The 23,537-nt window shown below is 43.7% G+C and overlaps 1 protein-coding gene across 1 annotated transcript in view; it reads right to left on the reverse strand.

The window, feature by feature from the left end:
- Window positions 1-10,418: 10,418 nt before the first annotated feature.
- pdap1a (pdgfa associated protein 1a) overlaps window positions 10,419-23,537 on the reverse strand; it is a 28,495-nt gene continuing 15,376 nt past the window's right edge. The window contains exons 3-6 of the mRNA XM_073033532.1: window positions 21,013-21,078; window positions 17,486-17,610; window positions 16,259-16,410; window positions 10,419-15,393 (exon numbers count right to left, since the gene is read on the reverse strand). Of these exons, the coding sequence (XP_072889633.1) occupies window positions 15,374-15,393; window positions 16,259-16,410; window positions 17,486-17,610; window positions 21,013-21,078 (363 nt within the window). The 3' untranslated portion in view covers window positions 10,419-15,373. The remainder of the gene's footprint in view (window positions 15,394-16,258; window positions 16,411-17,485; window positions 17,611-21,012; window positions 21,079-23,537) is intronic.

The raw sequence follows: 23,537 nt of genomic DNA on the forward strand, positions 1-23,537 counted from the left end.
TGCCATTAACACAAAAGAAGATCTGAAGACAATTCCAAACTCATCTGAAAACCTTCATCAGGAGGTTTCGGCCCGAAACGCCGTCACTACCTCCTCCCATTGATGCTGTCTGGCCTGCTGAGTTCCGCCAGCATTTTGTGTTTTAATTTATTTCCAGCAACTGCAGATTCACTCGTGTTGCCCACCACCTTCCACATTGATTAGTTCTGGTACCGTACCTTCAGAAGGATATATTGGCCCCGGAGAAAATACGTGTTACTCAGTATTCAAAGTTGTTCAATGTCATTGCCAGTACACAAGTGTAAAGGAGAATAAAATAATTGTTACTCCAGAACTGATGCAGCACAACAAAATGATAAAGAACTCAATAATTAAAAAATCACAATAAATATAAATACGTTGGATAGCTCACATACGTAGATTGATTGTGTGTCCATAAAGTGACACCAGGCACAGGAGTATCTGGATATAAGGTGGCTCTGACAGGAAATGATGAAGTAGTGGTGGTTGGGGGAGTGGAGGGGTGGGTTAGTGGGTGGAGGTGTTAATCAGCCTTACTTCTTGGGGAGAGTAACTGTTTTTTGAGTCTGGTGGTCCTGGCGTGGATTCTACATAGCCTCCTCCCTGATGGGAGTGGGACAAACGGTCCATGAGCAGGGTGGGTGAGATCCTTTATGATGTTACTGGCCCTTTTCCAGCACCTTTCTGTATATACACTATGTCATTGATGGCAGGTAGGGTGGTGCCAGTGATGGACGGTTCTGACTATCCATTGTAGAACTGTTATCTATCAGAATGACCACAATAATATCTTGAAAATTACAATTTTTTCTTGAAACAAATTTCAGGGGCATATAACATTGAATGACATAACTTCTCAATTTCCAAGTTCAAAGTAAATTTATTATCAAAATATATATGTTACCATTCATTTCCCTGCAGGCATACTGGACAAATCTATAGAATAGTAACTGTAACAGGATCAGTGAAAGATCAACCAGAGTGCAGAAGACAACAAACTGTGCAAACATAAATATAAATAAATAGCAATAATAAATAATGAGAACATGAAATAACAAGACAAAGCGTCCTTGAAGTGAGATAATTTGTTGTGGGAACACCTCAATAGACGGGCATGCGAGTGTGGTTATCCCCTTTTATTCAAGAGCTTGATGGTTGAGGGGTAGTAACTTTTCTTGAGCGTGGTGGTTCAAGTCCTGAGGCTCTTGTACCTTCTACTTCAGAGCAGCAACGAGAAAAGAGTATGACTTGGATGGTGCAAATCTCTGATGATGGATGCTGCTTTCCTGCGACAGCATTTCATGTAGGTGCACTCAATGGTTGGGGGGCGGGGGGTGTTTATCATTAACTTCACTAATCCACTAACTTTTGTAGAATTTTCCAGTGAAAGGCATTGGTGTTGTCATACCAGGCCGTGAATCAGCTGGTCAATACGCCATCCATTGCACAACTATAGAAGATTGTCAAAGCTTAAGTTGCCATGCCGAATCTCGGCAAGCTCCGAAGGAAGTAGAGTCGCCACTGTGCTTGCACTTACATGCTGGGTCCAGAAGAGATCCTCTGAAATAGCAACACCCAGGGCCATTCAGGGCGCCAAGCAGTCCTTCCAGGTGAGGCAACACTTCACCTGTGACTCTGTTGGGGTCATCTATTGTGGCACCTGAAATAATTTTGAAATCATCACCCGAGATTTACTTTCTAACTTTCAGCACTACTCCTTAAATTCTCTTCGCAGGACCTTGTCTTTCTGTTGTTAGTTCTCGGTGTGGCCTCCTGTGATCCCGACATAGATTGGGAGATCACTTTGCCGAGCGCCTACGTTCTGTCCACAAGTAAAAGTGGGATCGCCCGGTGGCCACTCATTTTCATTCTACTTCCCATTCCCACTCTGATACGTCAGTCCATGGCCTTCTTTACTGCCACGATCAGGTCGGAGAAGCAGCACTGGGTGCCTCCAACCTGATGGAATGAACATTGATTTCTCAAACTTCTAGGAATGCCCTCCCCACCAATCCCATTTCCCTCATCTCCCTACCTGCCCATCACCTCCCTTCAGTGCTCCTTCCCTTTCTTCCATGGCCTTCTGTCCTCTCCTATCAGATTCCCCCCTTATCTCTTTCTCCAATTGACTTCCCAGCTCTGTAATTCACCCCTTCCCCCTCTTGGTTTCACCCATCACCTTGTATTTCCTCCTCCCCTCCTCCTATCTTCTTTCTCTGACTTCTCATCTTTTTTTCTCCAGTCCTGATGAGGGGTTGACTGTTTATTATTTTCCATAGATGCTGCATGGCCCACTGAATTCCTCCAGCATTTAGAAACACAGAAACCTACAGCATATTACAGGCCTTTCGACCCACAATGTTGTGCCAACCATGTAACCTACTCTAGAAACTGCCTAGAATTTCTCCACCGAATAACCCTCTATTATTCTAAGCTCCGCATACTTATCTAAGAGTCTCTTAAAAAGACCCTATTTTGTGTGTGTTGCTTGCAATTTCAATGCTTCTGCGTTACTTGGAGAGTGATTCTAAACCAGGAGTGCCCTCTGGTGTACAACCCAGCTTAGAGCTTTAGCACACTGCTGAGACACATCTCAGGATGTGCTGGGACACCTCATCAGTAATGCACCCTGGGATCATTGGCTGTTTCGGGTCTTTCACCATCAGACACTCTCGCCCAGGTGACCCAGCCAGGGTTATCAGGCCCCGGCTTGTGTCCCAGCAGCAATGGACCACAGATCACACCTCCTGATCCATGGGCATCTGGAGGCTCGTTCAGCAGCCTCTGTGATGGTCCAGATGGCTCTTCTCTCCATAATGTCATGGAGAAAGTAGGTTCTACACAGCGAGCAGCCAGCAAAACCTCTGCGCCCCGCCTCTATAGACTCACATTGTTCCCCCCACCTGTCTCTGGCACTGCTCTACCAGCTTCTGGCATCTTGCTTTCTTATATTCAAACACCTCCTCAATCCATATTAAGGAGGACGCCGACTCTTTCACAAAATATTACTAATTCCTTCACTATCTACTGAATGCCACCCAGCTGCCCCCTTATGGTCACTTTTCCACTCTCTAGTTCTCCTTCCACCCTCTTCCAAATCACATACAGAAAATGCTGGAGGAACTCAGCAGGTCAGGCAGCATCTATGGAGATGATGTTTCAAGACTCTGATAAATAAGTCCAATGACGCGAGTCCTAATGAAGGGTCTCAACTCAAAGCGCTGACTGTTAATTCCCCTCCATAGATGCTGCCTAGCCTGCTGAATTCCTCCAGCATTTTGTGTGTGACGCTCAAGATTTCCAGCATCTGCAGAATCTCTCATGTCTCTAATTACAGAGATATGATACTTCTCTAACTGCGGCATTAGGAAATCTCGGCTAATTACCTATGGAGACACTTGGGACTTTTGTCACCTCAAAAGATGTTACTGAAGCACTTTTGAAGTGTTGTCACTATTGTGCTGTAGGAAGCAATATGCATGTAGCAAGCTCCCGCAAAGAGAAATGGTAAACAGGATCAGCACAGAGGTACATAGCAAACCTACAGCACAATACAGGCCCTTCGGCCCACAAAGCTGTGCCAAACATGTCTTTATCTTCGAAATTACCTAGGATTACCCATAGCCCTCTATTTTTCTAAGCTCCATTTACCTATGCAGGAGTCTCTTAAAAGACCCTATTGTATCTGCCTCCAGCACTGTCGCCGTTTGCCCATTCCGTGCACTCTCTGTGTAAAAAAAACTTACCCCTGACATCTCCTCTGTACCTACTTCCAAGCACCTTAAACACTGTGCCCTCTCATGTTAGCCATTTCAGCCCTGGGAAAAAGCCTCTGACTACCCACACGATCAATGTCTCTCATCATCTTATAAACCTCTATCAGGTCACCTCTCATCCTCCATTGCTCCAAGGAGAAAAGGCCGAGTTCACTCAACCTGTTTTCATAAGGCATGCTCCTCAATCCAGGCAACATCCTTGTAAATCTCCTCTGCACCCTTTCTATGGCTTCCACATCCTTCCTGCAGTAAGGCGACCAGAACTGAGCACAGTACTCCAAGTGGGGTCTGACCAGGGTCCTATACAGCTTCAACATTACCTCTCGGCTCTTAAACTCAATCCCGTCATTGATTAAGGCCAATACACCATATGCCTTCTTCATCACAAAGTCAACCTGCACAGGAACCCCGAGATCCCTCTAATCCTCCGCACTGCCAGGAGTCTTACCATTATTACTATATTCTGCCATCATATTTAACCTACCAAAATGAACCACCTCACACTTATCTGAGTTGAACTACATCTACTCTTCTCAGCCCAGTTTTGCATCCTATCAATGTCCCACTGTAACCTCTGACAGCCCTCCACACTATCCACAACACCTCCAACCTTTGTGTCATCAGCAAATTTACTAACCCATTCCTCCACTTCTTCATCCAGGTCATTTATAAAAATCACAAAGAGTAAGGGTCCCAGAACAGATCCCTGAGGCTCTCCACTGGTGACCGACCTCAATGCAGAATATGACCCGTCTACAACCACTCTTTGCCTTCTGTGGGCAAGCCAGTTCTGGATCCACAAAGCAATGTTCCCTTGGATCCCATGCCTCCTTTCTTGAACAATGGAACAACATCCGCAACCCTCCAATCCTCCGGAACCTCTTCCATCCCCGTTGATGATGCAAAGATCATTGCCAGAGGCTCAGCAATCTCCTCCCTCGCCTCCCACGGTAGCCTGGGGTACATCTCGTTCAGTCCCGGTGACGTAGTCAACTTGATGCTTTCCAAAATCTCCAGCACATCCTCTTTCTTAATATCTACATGCTCAAGTTTTTCAGTCCACTATAAGTCATCCCTACAATCACCAAGATACTTTTCTGCAGTGAATACAGAAGCAAGGTATTCATTAAGAACCTCTGCCATCTCCTCCGGTTCCATACACACTTTTCCACTGTCTCACTTGATTGGTCCTATTCTCTCATGACTTATCCTCTTGATCTTCACATACTTGTAAGAACGCCTTGGGGTTTTCCTTAATCCTGTCTGCCAAGGCCTTCTCATGGCAATCCTAATTTTTTTTTCTTAAGCTCCTTTCTGCTTTTCTTAAGCTCCTGCAGGGGCCCTATAAAGAAGGTGGGGGGAGGGTGGAAAACCAATCAGAGGAAAGATCAAGGGGTGGGGGAGGGGAAGCAGGGAGGGGATAGGGGGATAGGCAGGAGAGGTGAAGAAGGAATATAGGGGAAAGCACTATGGGGCCCCTGCCCCCTCCTTCTTTAGTCCTGACGAAGGGTCTCGACCCGAAACGTTGACTGCTTCTTTCAACGGATGCTGCCTGACCTGCTGAGTTCATCCAGCTTTTTTGTATGTCTTGATTTGACCACAGCATCTGCAGTGTACTTTGTATGCACACCACGGTTCCTGTACCCTACCATCCTTTCCCTGTCTCATTGGAACATACCTATGCAGAACTCCGTGCAAATATCCCCTGAACATATGCCACATTTCTTCCGTACATTTCCTTGAGAACATCTGTTCCCAATTTATGCTTCCAAGTTCCTACCTGATAGCCTAACTTCCCCTTACTCCAATTAAACACTTTCCTAACTTGTCTGTTGCTATCTCTCTCCAATGCTATGGTAAAGGAGATAGAATTGTGATTACTATCTCCAAAATGCTCTCCCACTGAGAGATCTGACACCTGACCAGGTTCATTTCCCAATACCAGATCAAGTACAGCCTCTCCCCTTGTAGGCTTATCGACATATTGTGTTGATGCACCATCAATAACTCTTGGAGAGGTGAGGCGAGAGATAGGCTTTTATTAGCTGGAAGAAAGCACTGTCAGTAGCATGAGACCATCACACAACATCCTGGAGACTGAGGGAGGAGCAGTGCCTCCAATCGCCTTTATACAGGGGTCTGTGGGAGGAGCCACAGGAGCAGTCAGCAGGGGGCGTGTCCAGACAGGTATATGTAGTTCACCACATGTGTCAAGAAACCTTCCTGAACACACCTAACAAACTCCACCCCATCTAAACCCCTCGCTCTAGGGACATGCCAATCGATATTTGGGAAATTAAAATCTCCCACAATGACAACCCTGTTATTATTACACATTTCCAGAATCTGTCTCCCTATCTGCTTCTCAACATCCCTGTTACTATTGGGTGCTCTATAAAAACACCCAGTAGAGTTATTGACCCCTTCCTGTTCCTAACTTCCACCCACAGAGACTCCGTAGACAATCCGTCCATGTCTTCCTCCTTTTCTGCAGCCGTGACACTATCTCTGATCAACAGTGCCACACCCCCACCTCTTTTGCCTCCCTCCCTGTCCTTTCTGAAACATCTAAAACCTGGCAGTTGAAGTAACCATTCCTGACCCTGAGCCATCCAAGTCTCTGTAATGGCCACAACGTCGTAGCTCCAAGTACTGATCCATGCTCTAAGCTCATCCACTTTGTTCATAATACTCCTTGCATTAAAAGACACATCTCAAACCGTAGATCTGAGTGCGTTCCTTCTCTATCACCTGCCTATCCTCCCTCTCGCACCGTCTCCAAGCTTTCTCTTTTTGTGCGCCAACCGCCTCTTCCTCTATCTCTTCAGTTCAGTTCCCACCCCCCGGCAATCCTAGTTTAAACTCTCCCCAATAGCCTGAGCAAACTTTCCTGCCAGGATATTGGTCCTCCAGGATTAAAGTGTAACCCGTCCTTTTGTACAGGTCACTCCTGCCCCAAAGAGGTCCCAGTGATCCAGAAATCTGAATCCCTACCCCCTGCTCCAATCCCTCAGCCATACATTTATCCTCCACCTCACTCTATTCCTATACTCACTGTCAAGTGGAACAGGCAGTAATCCTGAGATGCCCATCTTTGTGGTACTGCTTCTCAACTTCCTTCCTAACTTCCTGTAGTCTGTTTTCAGGACCTCTTCCCTTTTCCTACCTATGTCGTTGGTACCAATATGGCTGTTCTCCTTCCCACTTCAGGATATCATGGGTGTGATCAGAAACATCCTGGACACTGGCACCTGGGAGGCAAACTACCATCTGTGCTTCTTTCCTGCATCCACAGAATCACCTGTCTGACCCCCTATCTATAGAGTCCCCTATCACTGTTGCCACTCTCTTCCTTTCCCTACCTCTTCTCCATGGATTGTCACTCTGTCGTGGTGGAGAAGCTTGTGTGGTCCTGAGATTCCCGGAGCGATGCCGTCTGGAGCTATGCTCCTGGTAGGGTCACCCATGGCAGTAAGTTTGAGGGTGAGGTCCCTGACAAAGAACAATCCAAACAAGACCTCAACGGTGGAGCAAGCGGACGAAGTTACTTTGAACTCAACAGCTGTGAAGGTGGATGAAGTCTGCAACAAATCCATCAGCTCCAATCGTCGTGGTTTCCATGCCATTGGAATCAGTTGGTTGATTTGTGAAGTATCGTGTGCTTCTTGGAGTGCAACATCAAGTACACGTTAAACAAATACATGCACAGGCGTCTTTGCTCTGTGGAAACGGAACAAAGACCATCATCCTCAACCTCAAGGGATAGACACGATGACAACCTTTCCCTACCCTTCTGAGCCACAGGGCCAGACTCTGTGCCATAGGCACGGCCACTGCTGCTTCCCCCAGGTAGGTTGTCCCCCCCCCCCCAACAGTGCTCAAACAGGAGTACTCATTGTTAAGGGGTACTCTCTAGCCTCTGACTCCTGCCCTTCCCTCTCCTGACTGTTACCCACTTACCTATCTCCCCAGGTCCTGGTGTGACTACCTGCCTATAGCTCCTATATCTCCTCACTTTCCCTGACCAGATGAAGGTCATCGAGCTGCATCTCCAGTTCCCTAACGCGGTCCCTAAGGAGCTGCCGCTTGACGCAACTGGCGCAAGGGTGGCTGTCTGGGAGGCCAGGAGTCTCCTGAACTTCCTATCTGACACCGAGCACAGAACACTGGCCTCACAGATACTCTTCCTGTCTGTATTCTACACAGACAACCTACCTGGCCTTGACCCATTATCGCTGGAGCCCCGTTGAGGCAAAGCAATCTTACTCTGTCTCCCTCTACTCTGGAATTCGCTCTATAAGCGGTCTCCTTTTAAACTGTTCTCACTGGCCGGCATCCATGCGCTTGTGCAGTCATGCCCCAATCAAACTACTGAAGACCCTCCTCACAATTCCAGCAGCTCGGGTTTAATCAAACTTAATCAAGAAGCAAGATGAATTGATGGAGCTGTACAAGATGATAAGAGGCATAGACTGAGTGGGTAGCCAGAGTTTTTTCCCAGGATGGAAATGGCTAATATAAAGAGGAATAATTTTAAATGACTGGGAGAAATAGGGAGGAATGTCAGAGGTAGCTTTTTTCCCCACATTGACTGGTGAATGCGTAGAACGCACTGCCAGGGGTGGTGATGGAGGCAGATACTTTAGGGACATCTACGAAACTCTTAGATAGGCACATTTCTTCTTAAGTCCATCACCCCTACTAAGGCATAGGCTGCCAATAGCAACTCGCTGGAGTTCACTGTCCTGGGACAGTCTTTCAATTTGACCCCATCTTCTTCGTCTATCCTTCCTTTCCCAAGGATGAGGTCTTTGGAACTTCTGTAGCTCTAGGTTTTTATGGGATGAGGTTGCTAGCTCCATGCTGAACCCTCCTCCTTTTGCAGCTGGGCTTGGGACTGAGTTGGTAGTTATGTGGGTGAAAGTAAAATGATCTTGGAGTAAGTTAAAAAGAGGTCATGGTTAAAAAGTCGGCTCAACATTGCGGACCAAAGGGCTGTACTATGCTGTAACTCTCTGTTTTCTCAGAATCAGAGTATCACTGGCATATGTTATTTATGGAAATTTGTTGACTTTGAGGCAGCAGTACAATGCAATAGAAAAAAACCATGATTACATTAAATTAAATAAGTAGTGCAAAGATAGGAATAAAGATGTAGTTCATGGGTTCAATATCAGAAATAAAATGGCAGAGGGGAAGAAGCTATTCCTGAATCGCTGAGTGTGTGCCTTCAAGGCTTCTGTACCTCCTTCCCGATGGTAGCAATGAGAAGAGGGTATGTCTTGGGTGGTGGGGGTTCTTAATTTTAGACGCCGCCATTCTAATTTGTATATTTGTAGAAGTTTGAGTGTTTTAGTTTGACAAACTAAATCTCTTCAAACTCTGAATCAAATATGTTCTGGCTTGCCTTCTCCATAGCTATTGGGAATTTTATAGTATTACTATACTGTTACCGTATATATACCTGCAAGAATAATAGCACTGTAATAGGTGATTTTGACTTTCCTAGTATTAGGTGGTGTGGTGGAGATATGTCTCTACCAAAGGAGAAGTTAGGTACTCCTTTCTTTCGTCAGCCAGTCGGTCACCCTTGGGCAAGGTGTATCAGGGTCACATGAAGCCATGGTTGGATAAGCAGCTGGTGCATATCACAGGTTCTGGTTACGCAACCACTGACACCAGGCAGACAATCTTTGAAGAGTATTGGTAATGGCTGTGGAACCCCCCCCCCCCCCCCTTGTAAAGACACTCCCTAGAAGGCAGCAATGGCAAACCACTTCTATTAAAAAAAAATTGCCAAGAACAATCATGACCATGTTAAGACCATGATTGTCCATGTAATACAACATGGCACGTAATGAACAAACAAATATTAACAAAGGGCCTGGATGGGGCCAAATTTAAGTGTGGTCACAGAAGTTTTCTCACGTATTACATAGATGGACTACTAGAGAGGGGGTGGGCCTGGACCTCCCATTAGAAAACTGACACAGGGCAAGTGACTTAAGTGTCAGTGGGGGAAGCACTTTGGGCCCAGTGACCATAATTCTATTAGTTTTAACAGTTACAATGAACTGGTCCACAATCTAAATTTGATGGCATTAGACAGAAGTTTGCAAAGGTGGATCAAGACTGGCTGCTTGCAAGGACTTGGAGGCTTTTAAAGATAAATTAGGGAGGAGGAACTGCCAGCATGTTCCCGTTAAGAATAAAGGGCAAGTATGGCAGGATTAGGGAACTCTGGCAGGCGAGGGACATTAAGGCCCTGACAGGAAAAAAAAGGCAGCTAGATGCAAAGGTTGTTGGGCGTACACTTAAGAGGGAACTGGGGAGGGCAGAAAGAGGACATGAGATAACTTTGGCAGATAAGGTAAAAGAAAATTCTTAGATTATGAAAAGCAAAAGGGTAACCAGGGAGAAAAGGTTAAATGCAAGCAGATTGGACTAGCTGAGGTAGGCAATTTGTTTAGCACGGCAAATATGAGCCGAGGAACCTGTTTTTTTTCTACTCCCACAGTACAGCAATGCGAGAGCTAGCACTGAATTTGCATTAAAAGTCAAATGGTTAGAGTACACAGTATTTTTCCCCAGAGGACACATGTAATCAAGAAATGAGATAAATGCAAGTTAAGAACTGTTTATTATTGCTGGTTTGGAGACAATTAGTCTATGAGGATTCTGTAAATGTACGATGTTTCTACTTATGCAAAAAGTTTTCCACACAAGTGAGGATGGATGAGTGAAACATTGTCATTACTGCAGTAGTAAGAAAGAGGACACAAGGGGCTCCACAACATTTTCAGTATTGATCAGATGACTTTGTCTCAACCTTTGCCCAAATATTTTCAGTAATTCTGCCATTCAGTGGTAAGAATTTGCTTCAGATCAATTATTAGTAAATCTTCAAATATCCTACCAGTTCACAGATGAGCAACATAGTTACAGTAAATGCAGAGATAGCAAGTTGATTTAATGCAAGACACACATACAAAACGCTGGAGGAACTCAGGTCAGTGAGCAGGGTCTCCGAGCTTTTTAAAAAAAATATCATGGACCCCTACCATTAATCTAGGGGTCCATGGACCCAGGTTGGGAACCCCTGATCGAGAGGAATAGATGGTTGAAGTTTCAGGCCAAGACCCTTCCATCAGGACTGGAAAGGAAGGGGAATGGGGGTAGGAAGTCAGAATAAGAAACTGGGCAATTAACAAAATGCTGGACAATTTAATCGCAGGTATCTGAACTTAGAAAGTGATATGATGCTCAGCTTCTCAAGTGTTGATATAGCGATGTCAATGGGAAATAACCAAAGGACCCTGGTTAGCCTATTTATGCTTCAACAATAGTTTGATATACAACTATAAGATACAGCCAGCTTCTGGAGTGTGCTCCATCTAGTGGCATCCCCTTCTTAGGCTTGTATCTTCTCATCATGATCTCTTAAACCAAGTTTGTAGCAGGCATGTGATGAGTTTGACAAGCTCAGTCCGAAACGTAATACAAGGCACATACACAACGAAAACTTCCCTTTAGAGACCACCTCTAACACCAGACAAACCTTGGAAGTAGGACACACAATGGGTGGATGGAATGTGGAGGGGGGATGTGATCAGTCCGAGGTGGGGTTTAAAATGAATTTTAGGAAGGAAATTTTGAAGTACCTTGCACATTTTTCACAACCTCTTCAAAATGGAGCACGCAGAGGAAATCCAAGACCTCACCAAGAAATATGTAACACACACACACATCCATAAGAAATCCCAAGAAACTCAACAGGTTAGCCAACATCTACGGAGGAAAATAGACAGTTGACATTTTGGGCCTGAAGGGTCTTGGCCCAAAATAACTTCACTTCCCCTCATTAGATCCTGACAACCTGCTGAGTTCCTCTACTATTCTGTGCTGCTGAAACAGCAGCAGAATCACACATCTCTAATGTGCTGGCAAGGTAGATTAACATCTGCATCACATTTTCTCCCCAGAATTGAAACCTGTTCAATAAGGAGCCTTTGTCTCCCACTCAAGAGCTAACTGACTGTGCCATTACTTAAGGCACCCCCTGAGTGTTCTGCTGATCTGCCATTCTCTCAGTATGGCTCTGGAGAGTCAGCCCAGGCTCTTGTGCTCACTCATACTTAACCATCAAATGCAACATTGAAGGGGATTCACCATTGAATACATCTACATGAAATGCTGTTGCAGAAAAGCAGCATCTATCAGAGACCCCCCCCCCCACCCCCCAGGATATGCTCCCTTCTTGCAACTACCATCAGGGAGGTGGTACAGGAGCCTCAGGACTTGCACCACCAGGCTCAAGTACAGTCATCATCCCTCAACCGTTAGGCTCTTGAACCAAATGGGACAACTTCACTCGCCTCATCGCTGAACTGATTCCACAATCTAGGGACTCACTTTCAAGGGCACTTCACCTCAGGTTCTTGATATTTATTGTTTCTCATTTTTGTGTTGGTTGAATGCCCAAGTTGGTGCAGTCTTTCATTGATTCTGTTATGATTATTATTCCATGGATTTATTGAGAATGCCCGCAAGACAATAAATCTACAGAGGGTTTGAGAAATCTGTGGAGATTTCAAGGGGCAAAGCTATGCAGGGATTAACACAAGTTTTGGCCATTATTATGACCATCGTTGTAGAAGTAAGTTCATGAATGGATTAGGATGATTCTATTTAAAGAAAACAAGACAAATGGCAATTCCTTCTAGAGATTTTATTGCAATTTAAATTAAAAAACATTCTTTAAACCCTGTGATTATGTCTTGTTGAAAGATTGCTGAAGGGTTTCGGTCAGGATGCTTGCTAATCCTATGGTGCTGACTTGAAATCTCAATAGCTCATTAACATTACGCTGAAGATTATCTATTTTGGTGAGAGCCCCAAGATACTGAAGGGGGTTTGTGTAGATGCCCAGAAGAGAGGAATAGGGTGACCAAGTGAGTTTGTATATTAGCCATTTCACTACAAGTGAAATCAATTAGTATTTTTGCTTGAATTCAACCCCAATAGAAGTCTGTCACCTCTTTCACAATCCTAACACAAGATTTCAAGGTAACTAATCTAATTTCCATGCTTTAAAACAGAACATTTTCAAAGCACTGCCTCAAAAAGTGCAGGCATTGAAAGGTCTAAAGCACAGTTAGCTGCTTGAAAGAAAGTGAAAAGAATTGGCAGATTTTAAATTAACAATTGAAACCAGTGGAAACTTCAAACCCTAATCCAGTAGATCCAGCCCAGTGCTTCCCTTATGATCGTACGATAGTGTGGAATATAAATGAAGTTCTATACGCTTTAGGTGTGAGAAGCATTTGCAAGTTAGCGCTTCAGTCTGAAATGAGACTTGAACAAAGATTGTGCTCCAATCACATTAATGGGCACAACTAGAGCAGAGCAACAGGATACAAAGATCAATACCAGTCATTCCACACAAACAACAGATTATTAACATGGGATTGCAGAGGCCAGGTATATTTCACCAGTTTTCCTGTTTGCGGTATGGTAAATGGAGTAATAATTTTCCCAACTCCTTGAGCACAATGGATGCTCAGTGAAGCTGGATGTGGGGTAGGACTGCACGAATTCCAAAGGGGAGACAAAGCAAACATTCCTACCTCTCCCACCTTTGGGTTTAGGTTCAATGTTCTTAAGTATGTTGATCTCAGACAATGGATCACTATCTCCAGTTCTCACAAACAGGGAAAATGGAACATGTTGGGATCCATTGCAGGTTAGCTGCGATCTACCAAATCTCAAACGGACTGTATTTTTGTTTACAGGGACATGGGAATTGCTTAGGACAGAGACAGGGGTGAAACAAGATCTTAACATACGGACATTGACATACCAAACATTAATCTGGAAAAGGAGGTAATATTTGCTGTTAAGTATTAGTGGAATAAATCAGGTTCCACTTTGCTTACCTTAACTTCAGGTTTAAATGCGAAGTAAAGCTACAGGGAATCTTACTGATGAGCTGGCAAAGTTACCAAGAAATAGAAGTTGCTGGAAATGCAAAGGTTGAGCCAAAGTCCGTTTGAGGAAAAAGCCAAACTTTCAATGCATGCACTAGGTGTACCCATTACAATTCCAAACCTTTTGCATCAATATTTGTGTTAACAAACCTACACTCTCTGAGCATGGACTGAAATAAAATGGGTGCCAGTTAGAACTGTCCCTCTTCTTACCACAGCCAACCCAGCACAAGACCATGGATCTGATAGGGGGAATAGGACAGTGGTTGAAAGGAAAAGGTGCACAGAACCAACCACTGCACTGCTGCATTTTCTTCTAAAATCCCCAGATATTGGAGATCAGGAGTAAAACTTCTGGCAATTTATTTTGCCTCCTCCAAACATAAGAAAACTCGATACTAATTCGATACCTCCTAAGAATCACAGCATTCCCCAAACCCCCACCCATCTCCCCTCCATAAACCCAATACAGACCAGGTCAGCCAATGGTAGAACAGACTTTAGGAATTTGCAAAAGTTTCTACTTTGGTTTTCCATCAGAATTAAACATTTCTACTAATTTCTCACACTCCAAAAATTATAAAGATGCAATCAAACATAAATGTACAAAAAATAAGGCAGATATGATTCTGGGAGTTAAATGCCCAAGGGAAGAGCCAAACATCTCTATTACAACAAGCTTAAAATTTATGCAAGAAAAAATTACTAAATTTTTTTGAGGCTGGGTTGTTTTATTATCAGCTTGCAGCACCGTAAACCAAAGCTCTCAAAAAAAAAACCTATTATAGCAAATATTTGATACAATGAGAGCAAGAAATAAAGGGAAATAAATTTCACACCTGGGTTCTGAAAAAGATGACATCAGGAGGTGACATAAGAGTATGTAGAGCCACCTGGAACATAGGCAATGCTTACAATTCACAATAAAGTGGCAATCTGAAACATTCCCCGGCTTCTGCAGTATCAGTTATATCCTTAACCACTCCATCTCCTCAAGCTCTCGTTTGTCTTCCATACACCTTCCAGAGTGAACCTCACTTGCATCCCATTCCCCTCAAGGTGTGCCTCCACTCCCCACCCTTTCCAAACACTTGTGGAAACTGAACAAAATAATTTGAGATATACTGCTTATGTCTTTTTTAAAAACAGATCTTAAGGAGTTGTGAGGACTATATACCTCAGTACGTAAAGGGCCTGTTCCTAACTGGAGCAAGATCTGGGTAACAGGGAGATTACCACCCAGATTCACTTTCCTTACTTGAACCTCTGTCTAGTGCCAGTAGACCACAGCACACGTTAAACATTCACAAGTCTTTTCAGTCTTCATGCACAGAATGCCGAACGGTGCTTCTGAAAGCACACAGCCGGATTTTTAAAAAACACCTTGTTTATTGGAAGAGTACAAATTCAAAAGGCAGATTTTCCCCTCTGGCTGTGCGCTGAATGCAGGCGAGATGTGTTGATGTGATGGGTAGTTTTTTTTGTGTTGTTGTTTGCGTTGGATGGTGAGGAGGAGATGAGTTGTGCAAGAGCAGATGGGCTGAATGTCCCTTCCAGGTTTCCAGATGATTCTGTTGGGCAGATTTGGTGCTAGGCCTTTGCCTCTTTCACTGCAGAAAGAAAATGGAATACACGAGTTATAAGACCATAAGATATAGGAGCAAAATTAGGCCATTTGGCCCATTGAGTCTGCTCTGCCATTTCATCATTTTCCCTGTCAGCACCGATCTCCTGCCTTCTTCCCGTAACTCTTCATGCCCTGACCAATCAAAAATCTACCAATCTCTGCCTTAAATATACTCAGTGACTTGGTCTCCACAGCCACCTGAGGCAACAAATTCCACAGATTCACCATTCTCTGCCTAAAGAAATTTCTCATCGCCATTCTAAAAGGATTCTATTCTTTGGCTGTGTCCTATGGTTTTAGACTCCCCTACCATAGGAAACATCCTCTCCATATCCATTCTGCAGACTATAACATTCTCAGGAAATCCTCAACCATTTTCTTTCCAAATAGTCAGAAATCTTAAAGATGTGGCACTTCCTAGTGCTGTTCCATACTCTCATTAATATACCAGGGACAGTTCCCTTCCCACTTGGGCCCTAGTTCCTCTGCTCCCTGATAACTGCCAGTTATTTCCCCACAGTCCCTTTAAATTTAATGGTCCAACGAGTTACTTGCTGCAGGAGCTCAGCAGGTCAAGGGGGCTTGTTTGTTGCCCCAGATTCCCCAATCTGCAGACATGTGTTTTATTTAATGGGTTGACTGGAAAATCCATGCCTATCCCCATTGACCAACTCTGCCCCCCATCACTAACTGTCAAGCCACTGGAACCCAGCTCTATCACTAATCCAGTTTAACATTGATCAGGACTATGAAAGCGTTAAAACACACTAAAAGTCAGAAAGAGGTAAAATTAAGGAAACCAGAGCTCAGAGCCAACCAACGATCATACACTTGACCTTGCCACTAACATTTTTTCTCATGCTCACGCTTCCTGGCGGCGTCTTCCCGCTGCTTCCGGATGATCGCAAGCCGCGCCAGGTCAGCACGCGCCTGCTCAGTCTTCCCTTCGAGGTGGAGCTTCATGTACCGTTCCCGAGCTTGCTGTTTCTCGATCTCTTCCCTGCAGCATGTACATGCAGGGCAAAGGACAACGAAAATAAATTAAAAGCCCACATTAGAGATATTTCAGTAGTGTCACAATTCTACCATTGCACAGGTTTTAAAGAAAGGGCTTGCAAATCATTGAACAAATAGAATGCACTTCAGATCTGGGTTGCCTATTGAAAAGCTAGAGAGTGGACAAGGAGAGGATTTTGGCAATGGACGGGTAGTCTAGGACCAGAGGGCACAGTCTCAGGTTACAAGGACAACACTTCAGAACAGAGGTAGGGAGGAATTTCATTAGCCAGCGGGTGTCGAATCTGTGGTATTCGTTACCACAGAGACAGCTGTGAAGGCCAAGTTATTGGGTATATTTAAAGTGGAGGTTGATGGGTTCTTGATTAGTACAGGTGTCAAAGGCTACAGGGAGAAGGCAGAGGAATGAGGTTGAGAGGGATAATAAATCAGCCATGCTGGAATGGTGGAGCAGACTGGATGGGCCGAATGGCCTAATTCTTCTATATCTTATGGTTTTATGGTTAAGAGGAAAGCCTACATCTACACAAACCCATTTAACAAAGCTAATGCCACAAGGATCATGAAAACAAAGTGATATTTAATCAGTAATGCACATCAGGCAGTGAAAATATTGGCGTGAAATTAAATAGGCTTGGTAGAGGTCAGTATGGAAAGAAAAACTCAAGACTGCAAGACTTAGCAGGATTCAATGTTAATAGTGAAGATAGGTATGTGAAAACCTATCAGCACAGGCGATTTTTGACAAAGTTTTAAAAAAGAACACGGGTGGTCAGGGAAGTAATATAATCAGCCCAATACAGAAATACCAGAGGGATGATGTTTCAGTTGCAGAATAGCTTAAATGGGCCATACAATACTTTTAGGACAGTGAAGAACCAAAACCAGAGGAAAACTGTCTGGTTCATCCAGTCAGTATACAGTTCATTATCCACACACATAGCATACATCTGCAGTGGGCACACTTGACACGCATTCACCTTGAAGGAAAACGTTCAGTGATTCAAATCATTTTACATCATTAATTTTCAAATATGCCAGGAGAGGCTCTCTCTCACCTTTCTCGCCTGGAGAGCTCGCGGTTATGGGGATTGAGATCCACTTCAGTTATTTTCTTGTTTTTCTGTACTATTCTGTTGGGGTTCTCGATTTCTATTAAACCTTCCACTCCTTTCTTCTTGGGCTGAAATTGAAATAAAATACAAATCTTATCCATTTCATCAAACCTAGTACAGGAACCATTTATCTTACCATCACAAGACAACACGCAGGTTGTGTACACTACTGTTGAAAGAAGGCCCCTGACTTGAGCTATGTCTCTCTCTCACGATGGTAAGTGAAAGCCAGGGTAAGTTGAATAAGACATAGGAGCAGAATTAAGCCATTCAGCCCATTGAGTATGCTCCGCCATTACACCATAGTTGATCCTCAACCCCATACACCTGCCTTCTCGCCATATCCTTCAATGCCCTGACCTACCATGAAACAATCAACTTCTGCCTTAAGTATACCCACGCACGTGGCCTCCGCTGCAGACTGTGGCAAAGCATTCAACAGATTTACCACTTTCTGGTTAAAAAATTCCTCTTCACCTCTGTTCTAAAAAGTCCCCCTCAATACTGAGGCTGTACCCTCTAGTTCTGGAACCCCCCCCCCATAGGAAACATCCTCTCCACATCCACCCTACCTAGTCCTCTCAACATTCGGTAGGTTTCAATGAGATCCTCCCGCCCAAAGCTGCCAAATGCTCCTCATGTTAACCGCTTCACTCCCAGAATTATCCTCGTGAACCTCCTTTGGACTCTCTCCAATGACAACACATCCTTTTGAGATATGCGGTGCAAAACTGTTGACAATACTCCAAGTGCGGCCTGACTAGTGTCTTATAAAGGCTCAGCATTATCTCCTTGCTTTTATATTCTATTCTCCTTGAAATAAATGTATATGCTTTCTTTAGCAGCAACACTGCTAACTGTACAATAAAACAGCAAGCTGTTGGTCTCCCCTCTTGTCTGTCGCAGGAGCGAACTCTCTCTCTCCTTCGCTGTCTGAGATGTCAAAAGTGTTGGGATAGGCAGTCATTTTTGATGGAATCTAGATCAGCGTTCCTGGGCGCTTGCATGGTGAGTGGTGATGCTTTTGCTGGAGCAAGTGGAGCTTTGCTGCTGGTGTGTGGGCGGGGGGCTTTGGGGTTCTAATGTTTTCTGTCATTCATTCTTTGGGGTTTTGCTTCTGTTTCGTGAATGTCTGCGAAGAGTAAGGATTTCCGGTTGTACACTGCATATATTCTCTATATGAAATTGCACCTAAGTGGGTGGTGGTACAAGTTATGAACAGCTAGTGAATATTGACACCACTTAGATGTTTGTGCCACAATGCAAAATTGTAAAGAGTGGAAGTTGTCAGTCTCCCTCGGACTAGAAGGAGAGAGCATCAGCAGGAATTACAAGCCTACTCTGGCATGCAGAAGAACGAACCTGGGCCTCCAGTTTGTTATACAATACTCTACTAGAAATAAAATTACATACCAAAATAGAATGTGAAGCACTACCATGTGCAGCTTGTTGATAGCAACAGCACCAATGAGTTTAAAGCCAGATAATGCGGTGGACTTAGCTGTTTACAGAAAAGTTGGTGGTGTGTGTGGAACTTCGCCTGTGCAGAGTGAACAATACACTTGGTGGCTTCCTGTACCTAATATCAGGCGCCCATTGAGTATATATTTGTGGTCTTCTGCTGCTGTAGCCCATCCACTTCAACGTGTTGTGCATTCAGAGATGCTCTTCTGCACACCACCATTGTAACTCGTGGGTATTTGAGTTACTGTCACCTTCCTGTCAGCTTGAACTAGTCAGGTCATTCTTCTAACCTCTCTCATTAACAAAGCGCTATTGACAACAGAACCGCTGCTCACTAGATTTCTTGTGTTGTTTTTGCACAGTTCTCTGTAAACTGTAGAGAGTGTTGTGTGCAAACATCCCAAGAGATCAGCAATTTCTGAGATACCCAAACCACCCCATCTGGCACCAAAAAGCATTCCGTAGTCAAAGTCACTTAGATCACACTTCTTCCCTATTCTGATGTTTGGTCTGAACTGAACCTCTTAACCATGTCTGCAAACTTGTATGCATTGAGTTGCTGCCATATTGCTGATTAGATATTTGCATGAATGTGCGGGTGTACCTAATAAAGTGGCCACTAAGTAACAGACTACTTGCCTGTCAAAACAGAAAACTTCTGACCCAGATATCAGTTGGACTCAAAGTAACCCAGTGGTTTTTGACATTCCTCCAAATTTAACTTGTATACTGACACATGACTAGGATTTAAATTCATTTGGCTTTTTAACCTCAGAATATGCCTGGACTCTTTCAATTTTTTTGTTTTGTTATGTGTTTTCCACTTTTTTTGTTGCTATTGTGCTACTTGTGTTCTTTTGCGCATGGGGGGAGGGGGTCTGATGGTTTTCCTTGAATGGGTTCCACAGTTTTCTTTGTTTTGTGGCTGCAGACAGATTTCAGGATTGTATTCTGTATACATACTTTGATAATAAATGCACTTTTAAATCGAGTCAAAAAGTTCAGGACATGAATCAAACTCCAGTAATTCAGGGACAATTGCATAGTCCCTGTGCAGCACAGAACGTGGGTCTGTTGGCAGCAGGTTTTTGGATCAGATGTTAAGTGAGCAATTGAGATCTTAATTTAAGTGAATGTGAAAGATCCCATGTGATTGTGACAAAAATATGGGGAAGTCATTTCCAGTATCCAATTCCTCACATGTATGCAGCAGTCAACATTATGAGGATATATCAACTGGTAATTTATCACACTGCTATTTGTAGAAGCGTTCTGTACACACGTTGACTGCTAAATTTCCTATAATGCAACAATAAGCAGATTTTAAAAGCAATGAAGTTACAAAGTCTGTACAATTGGACTGGTTGTGAGGTTAGATTACCCTGGGAAATAGTTTTGGGTTGGACAAAAAAAACTTAACATTAGACCATGCTCACATTTGGGGAGAAATGGGAAATGAAAATCCAGTTTCCAACTCCCTTCCGGGAAAGAATCAACTGAGACAAGGATTATAAACATACTTCAATGATAGTCACCACTGGTTCAGATGTGAAACACTGGACTGTACTGAGTGCCTGGAGCCTATGCAACTGTTCTTCAGCAAGATTCAAAGTCTTCAGAAGTGGTGGAAGGAGAAGCCAGCAACACTTAAAACTGAACTGTTCTAAAATATGACATATTTGATGCAGCTCATGGTAAGGGAAAACTCACATACTGATATTCTAAAAATAAAATCCTTAATGAACTATCTTTACTACTGTACAGAAAGGCAAAATGCAGGAAAGCACACTGGCCTTCCCACTGCTGCCTGTAAGGAGTGTGTATGTTCTTTGTGTTTCTTCCGGGTGCTCCGGTTTCCTCCCACAGTCCAAAGACGTACCAGCTGGTAAGATAATTAGTCATTGTAAACTACCCTGTGATTAGGCTAGGGTTAAATCAGGGGTTGCTGTATGGTATGGCTCAAAGGGCGTACTCCACGGTGAATCTCAATTTTAAAAAAAAGTCACCTCAGAGTCATCTTCACTGCTGTCGTCAGAGTCAGAATCACTTGCATTTTCAGGCAGGTCTTTGGCCTATAAAAAAAATTAGAAGACAAACTCATTAATTTGGAAATAAATTGATACAATCATCAAGTTCATTTTTTCTTACGACAATTTATTTGGTTACCAAATAAATTATCATGTAAATAATAATTTCCAACACCAGTAGTAAACTGGATGATTATATAGTGATTTAAACATTCATCTTTGATCAAAAATGGGTTTACTGAAAGGAAGTGGGCAGTTCTGCAGTACCCAGAGATAAGTTGCTTGGCTATCAATTGCAAAACTAAAGGACATGGACTAAATATTTTCTGACCAGTCCAACAGCAACGCTGGGTAATTTTCCTCTATCCAAATGTACCACTGTGCCAGATTCAAACTGTAACCCTACATGCAGAATGTGCATGCACAAAGAGCCAGGTGGAGAAAAGCTTTGCTTCAAATATTTGGAATAGATTTGAGAACAGGTCGACTTCTTCTTCTTAAGCCCATCACGCCTACTATGGCATAAGCTGCCAACAGCAGCTCGTCAGAGTCCGCTGTCCTGGGCTGAAGGTTGATCTGCCTGCGGCTTCTGCTTTCACCACATGATTTTAATCTTTCAGGTGAAGACCCTTCCTCTTTGGAGCTTCTGTTGTGGCGTTTCTATAGGTCTGGGTTTTTTTCCAGGATGGGGTGCTAGCCCCATGCCTAAACCTCCTCCTTTCGGAGCCAGGCTTTGGACTGTCCATGGTTAAGTTTCCAAAACCAGGTTTCAGAAAACAAAGACCAGTACCAAACAACGTATCCCCCCTCTCTCTGCACAACAGTCTCTTCCCTCATCCTCTCTACCTTCTGCACTCAACTCACTGCACCAGCCTCAAAAGAAAAATCAAACATTTTTACCGTGCTCCTCTGAACTTCAGGGAACACAGAGGAGTACAGCACAGGAACAGGCCCTTCAGGCCACATTGTGTTGAACCAATTAAATTAGTAATCAAATAGCCAACTAAACTATATCCCCCCGTCCATATCCTCCCATTTCCCTCACATCCTTGTGTCTTTCTAAAAGGCTCTTAAAAGTCCCTAATGTATCTGTTTCCATCACAACTCCAGGCTGTGCATTCCAGGCACCCAGCACTCTGTTTAAAAAAAAAACTTGCCCCTTACATCTGCTTTGAAATTTTCCCCTCTCACCTTGAGAATGTGAAAAGGGTAAGGGGTACGTGTAGAGGGGGTGGGCGAGGGGTAAGTGTAGCAAAATATGTAGACAGGACAAGAGAGGTACGTCATTGGGGAAGTAAGGAGAGGTAGCTAAAATAAGGTGCCAGGCCAGACGTGGATACCACAAGGAAAAGGGAACCTGCGACCACAAGACAATGTGCTTGGCAAAGTATTTTGAGGATACCTATTTCAAGTGTTTTGAAGTGCGGCAGTATTAATTGTAAGTATTACGCTTTAACCTTTGTTAATTCTGAGTATTTTGCATGCTTAGCTATGCAATAGCCAATCAATTGATGAATTCGAATCGGTAACCATATTTGCGAATGTAGTACCCTGCTTTTGGGTATAAGTACGACCTTTGTAAACCGACAAATTGGGAGTTGGCTACCTTACGCCCGAAGTGCGTGGGGCTGCAAACTCCCCTCTGAATAAAAAACCGTTTCAGAGGTAATTTTGTGTCTCTGGTGTTTTTCCTCAACTGAGCAGGTAACAGTTACAAGTTGACAACCTTAAATGCATACCCTCTGACATCTGATGCTTGAACCCTGGGAAAAAGGGAGCTTTGAATTTACATGGAGATTTTCATCCCCTCTCTCCCGAAAAATACTGCCAGTTATTTGTTGCCACTCATGTGCTCATGGGGTGGCAGGGTAGAAATACAGTTGCAAGAAAAACGTTTGTGAACCCTTTGCTAATTACTCATAAAATGTGGTCTGATCGTCATCCAAGTCACAATAATAGATAAACAATCTGCCTAAACAAATAACATAGAAACAATTGTACTTCTTCTCATCAATACTGAGCACACCACTTAAACAATCACAGTCCAGGTTCAAAAAAGTATGTGAACCTTTGGGGTAATGCCTTCTACAAAAGCTATATGGAATCAGGTGTATGAGATTGGAGGTGTGGGTTGTGGAGGTGCCCTGCTCTATAAAAAAAGATACACAAAGTCAGGTTATTGACAGAGCCTGCTCTTCTCAAGAAAGATCTGTTTATGTGCACCATACCTCAATCAAAACAACTTTCAGAGGACCTTAGAAGAAGAATTAGAAATGCATGAAGCTGAAAGGCATTTTTAAAGACCCGAGAATTCATCAGTCCACAGAAAAAATTGCCAACAAATGATGTAAACTCAGACCTGTTGCTACTCTCCCTAGGAGTGGGTGTCCTGCAAAGATCGCACCAAGAACACAATGTTCAATGCTGAAGGAGGTGAAAAAGAACCCAAGAGTAACAGCAAAAGACCCGCAGAAATCTCTAGAACTTGCTAAAGTCCCTGTTCA

The sequence above is a fragment of the Hemitrygon akajei genome, chromosome 31 (assembly GCF_048418815.1).
Source record: "Hemitrygon akajei chromosome 31, sHemAka1.3, whole genome shotgun sequence".
Taxonomy (NCBI): domain Eukaryota; kingdom Metazoa; phylum Chordata; class Chondrichthyes; order Myliobatiformes; family Dasyatidae; genus Hemitrygon; species Hemitrygon akajei.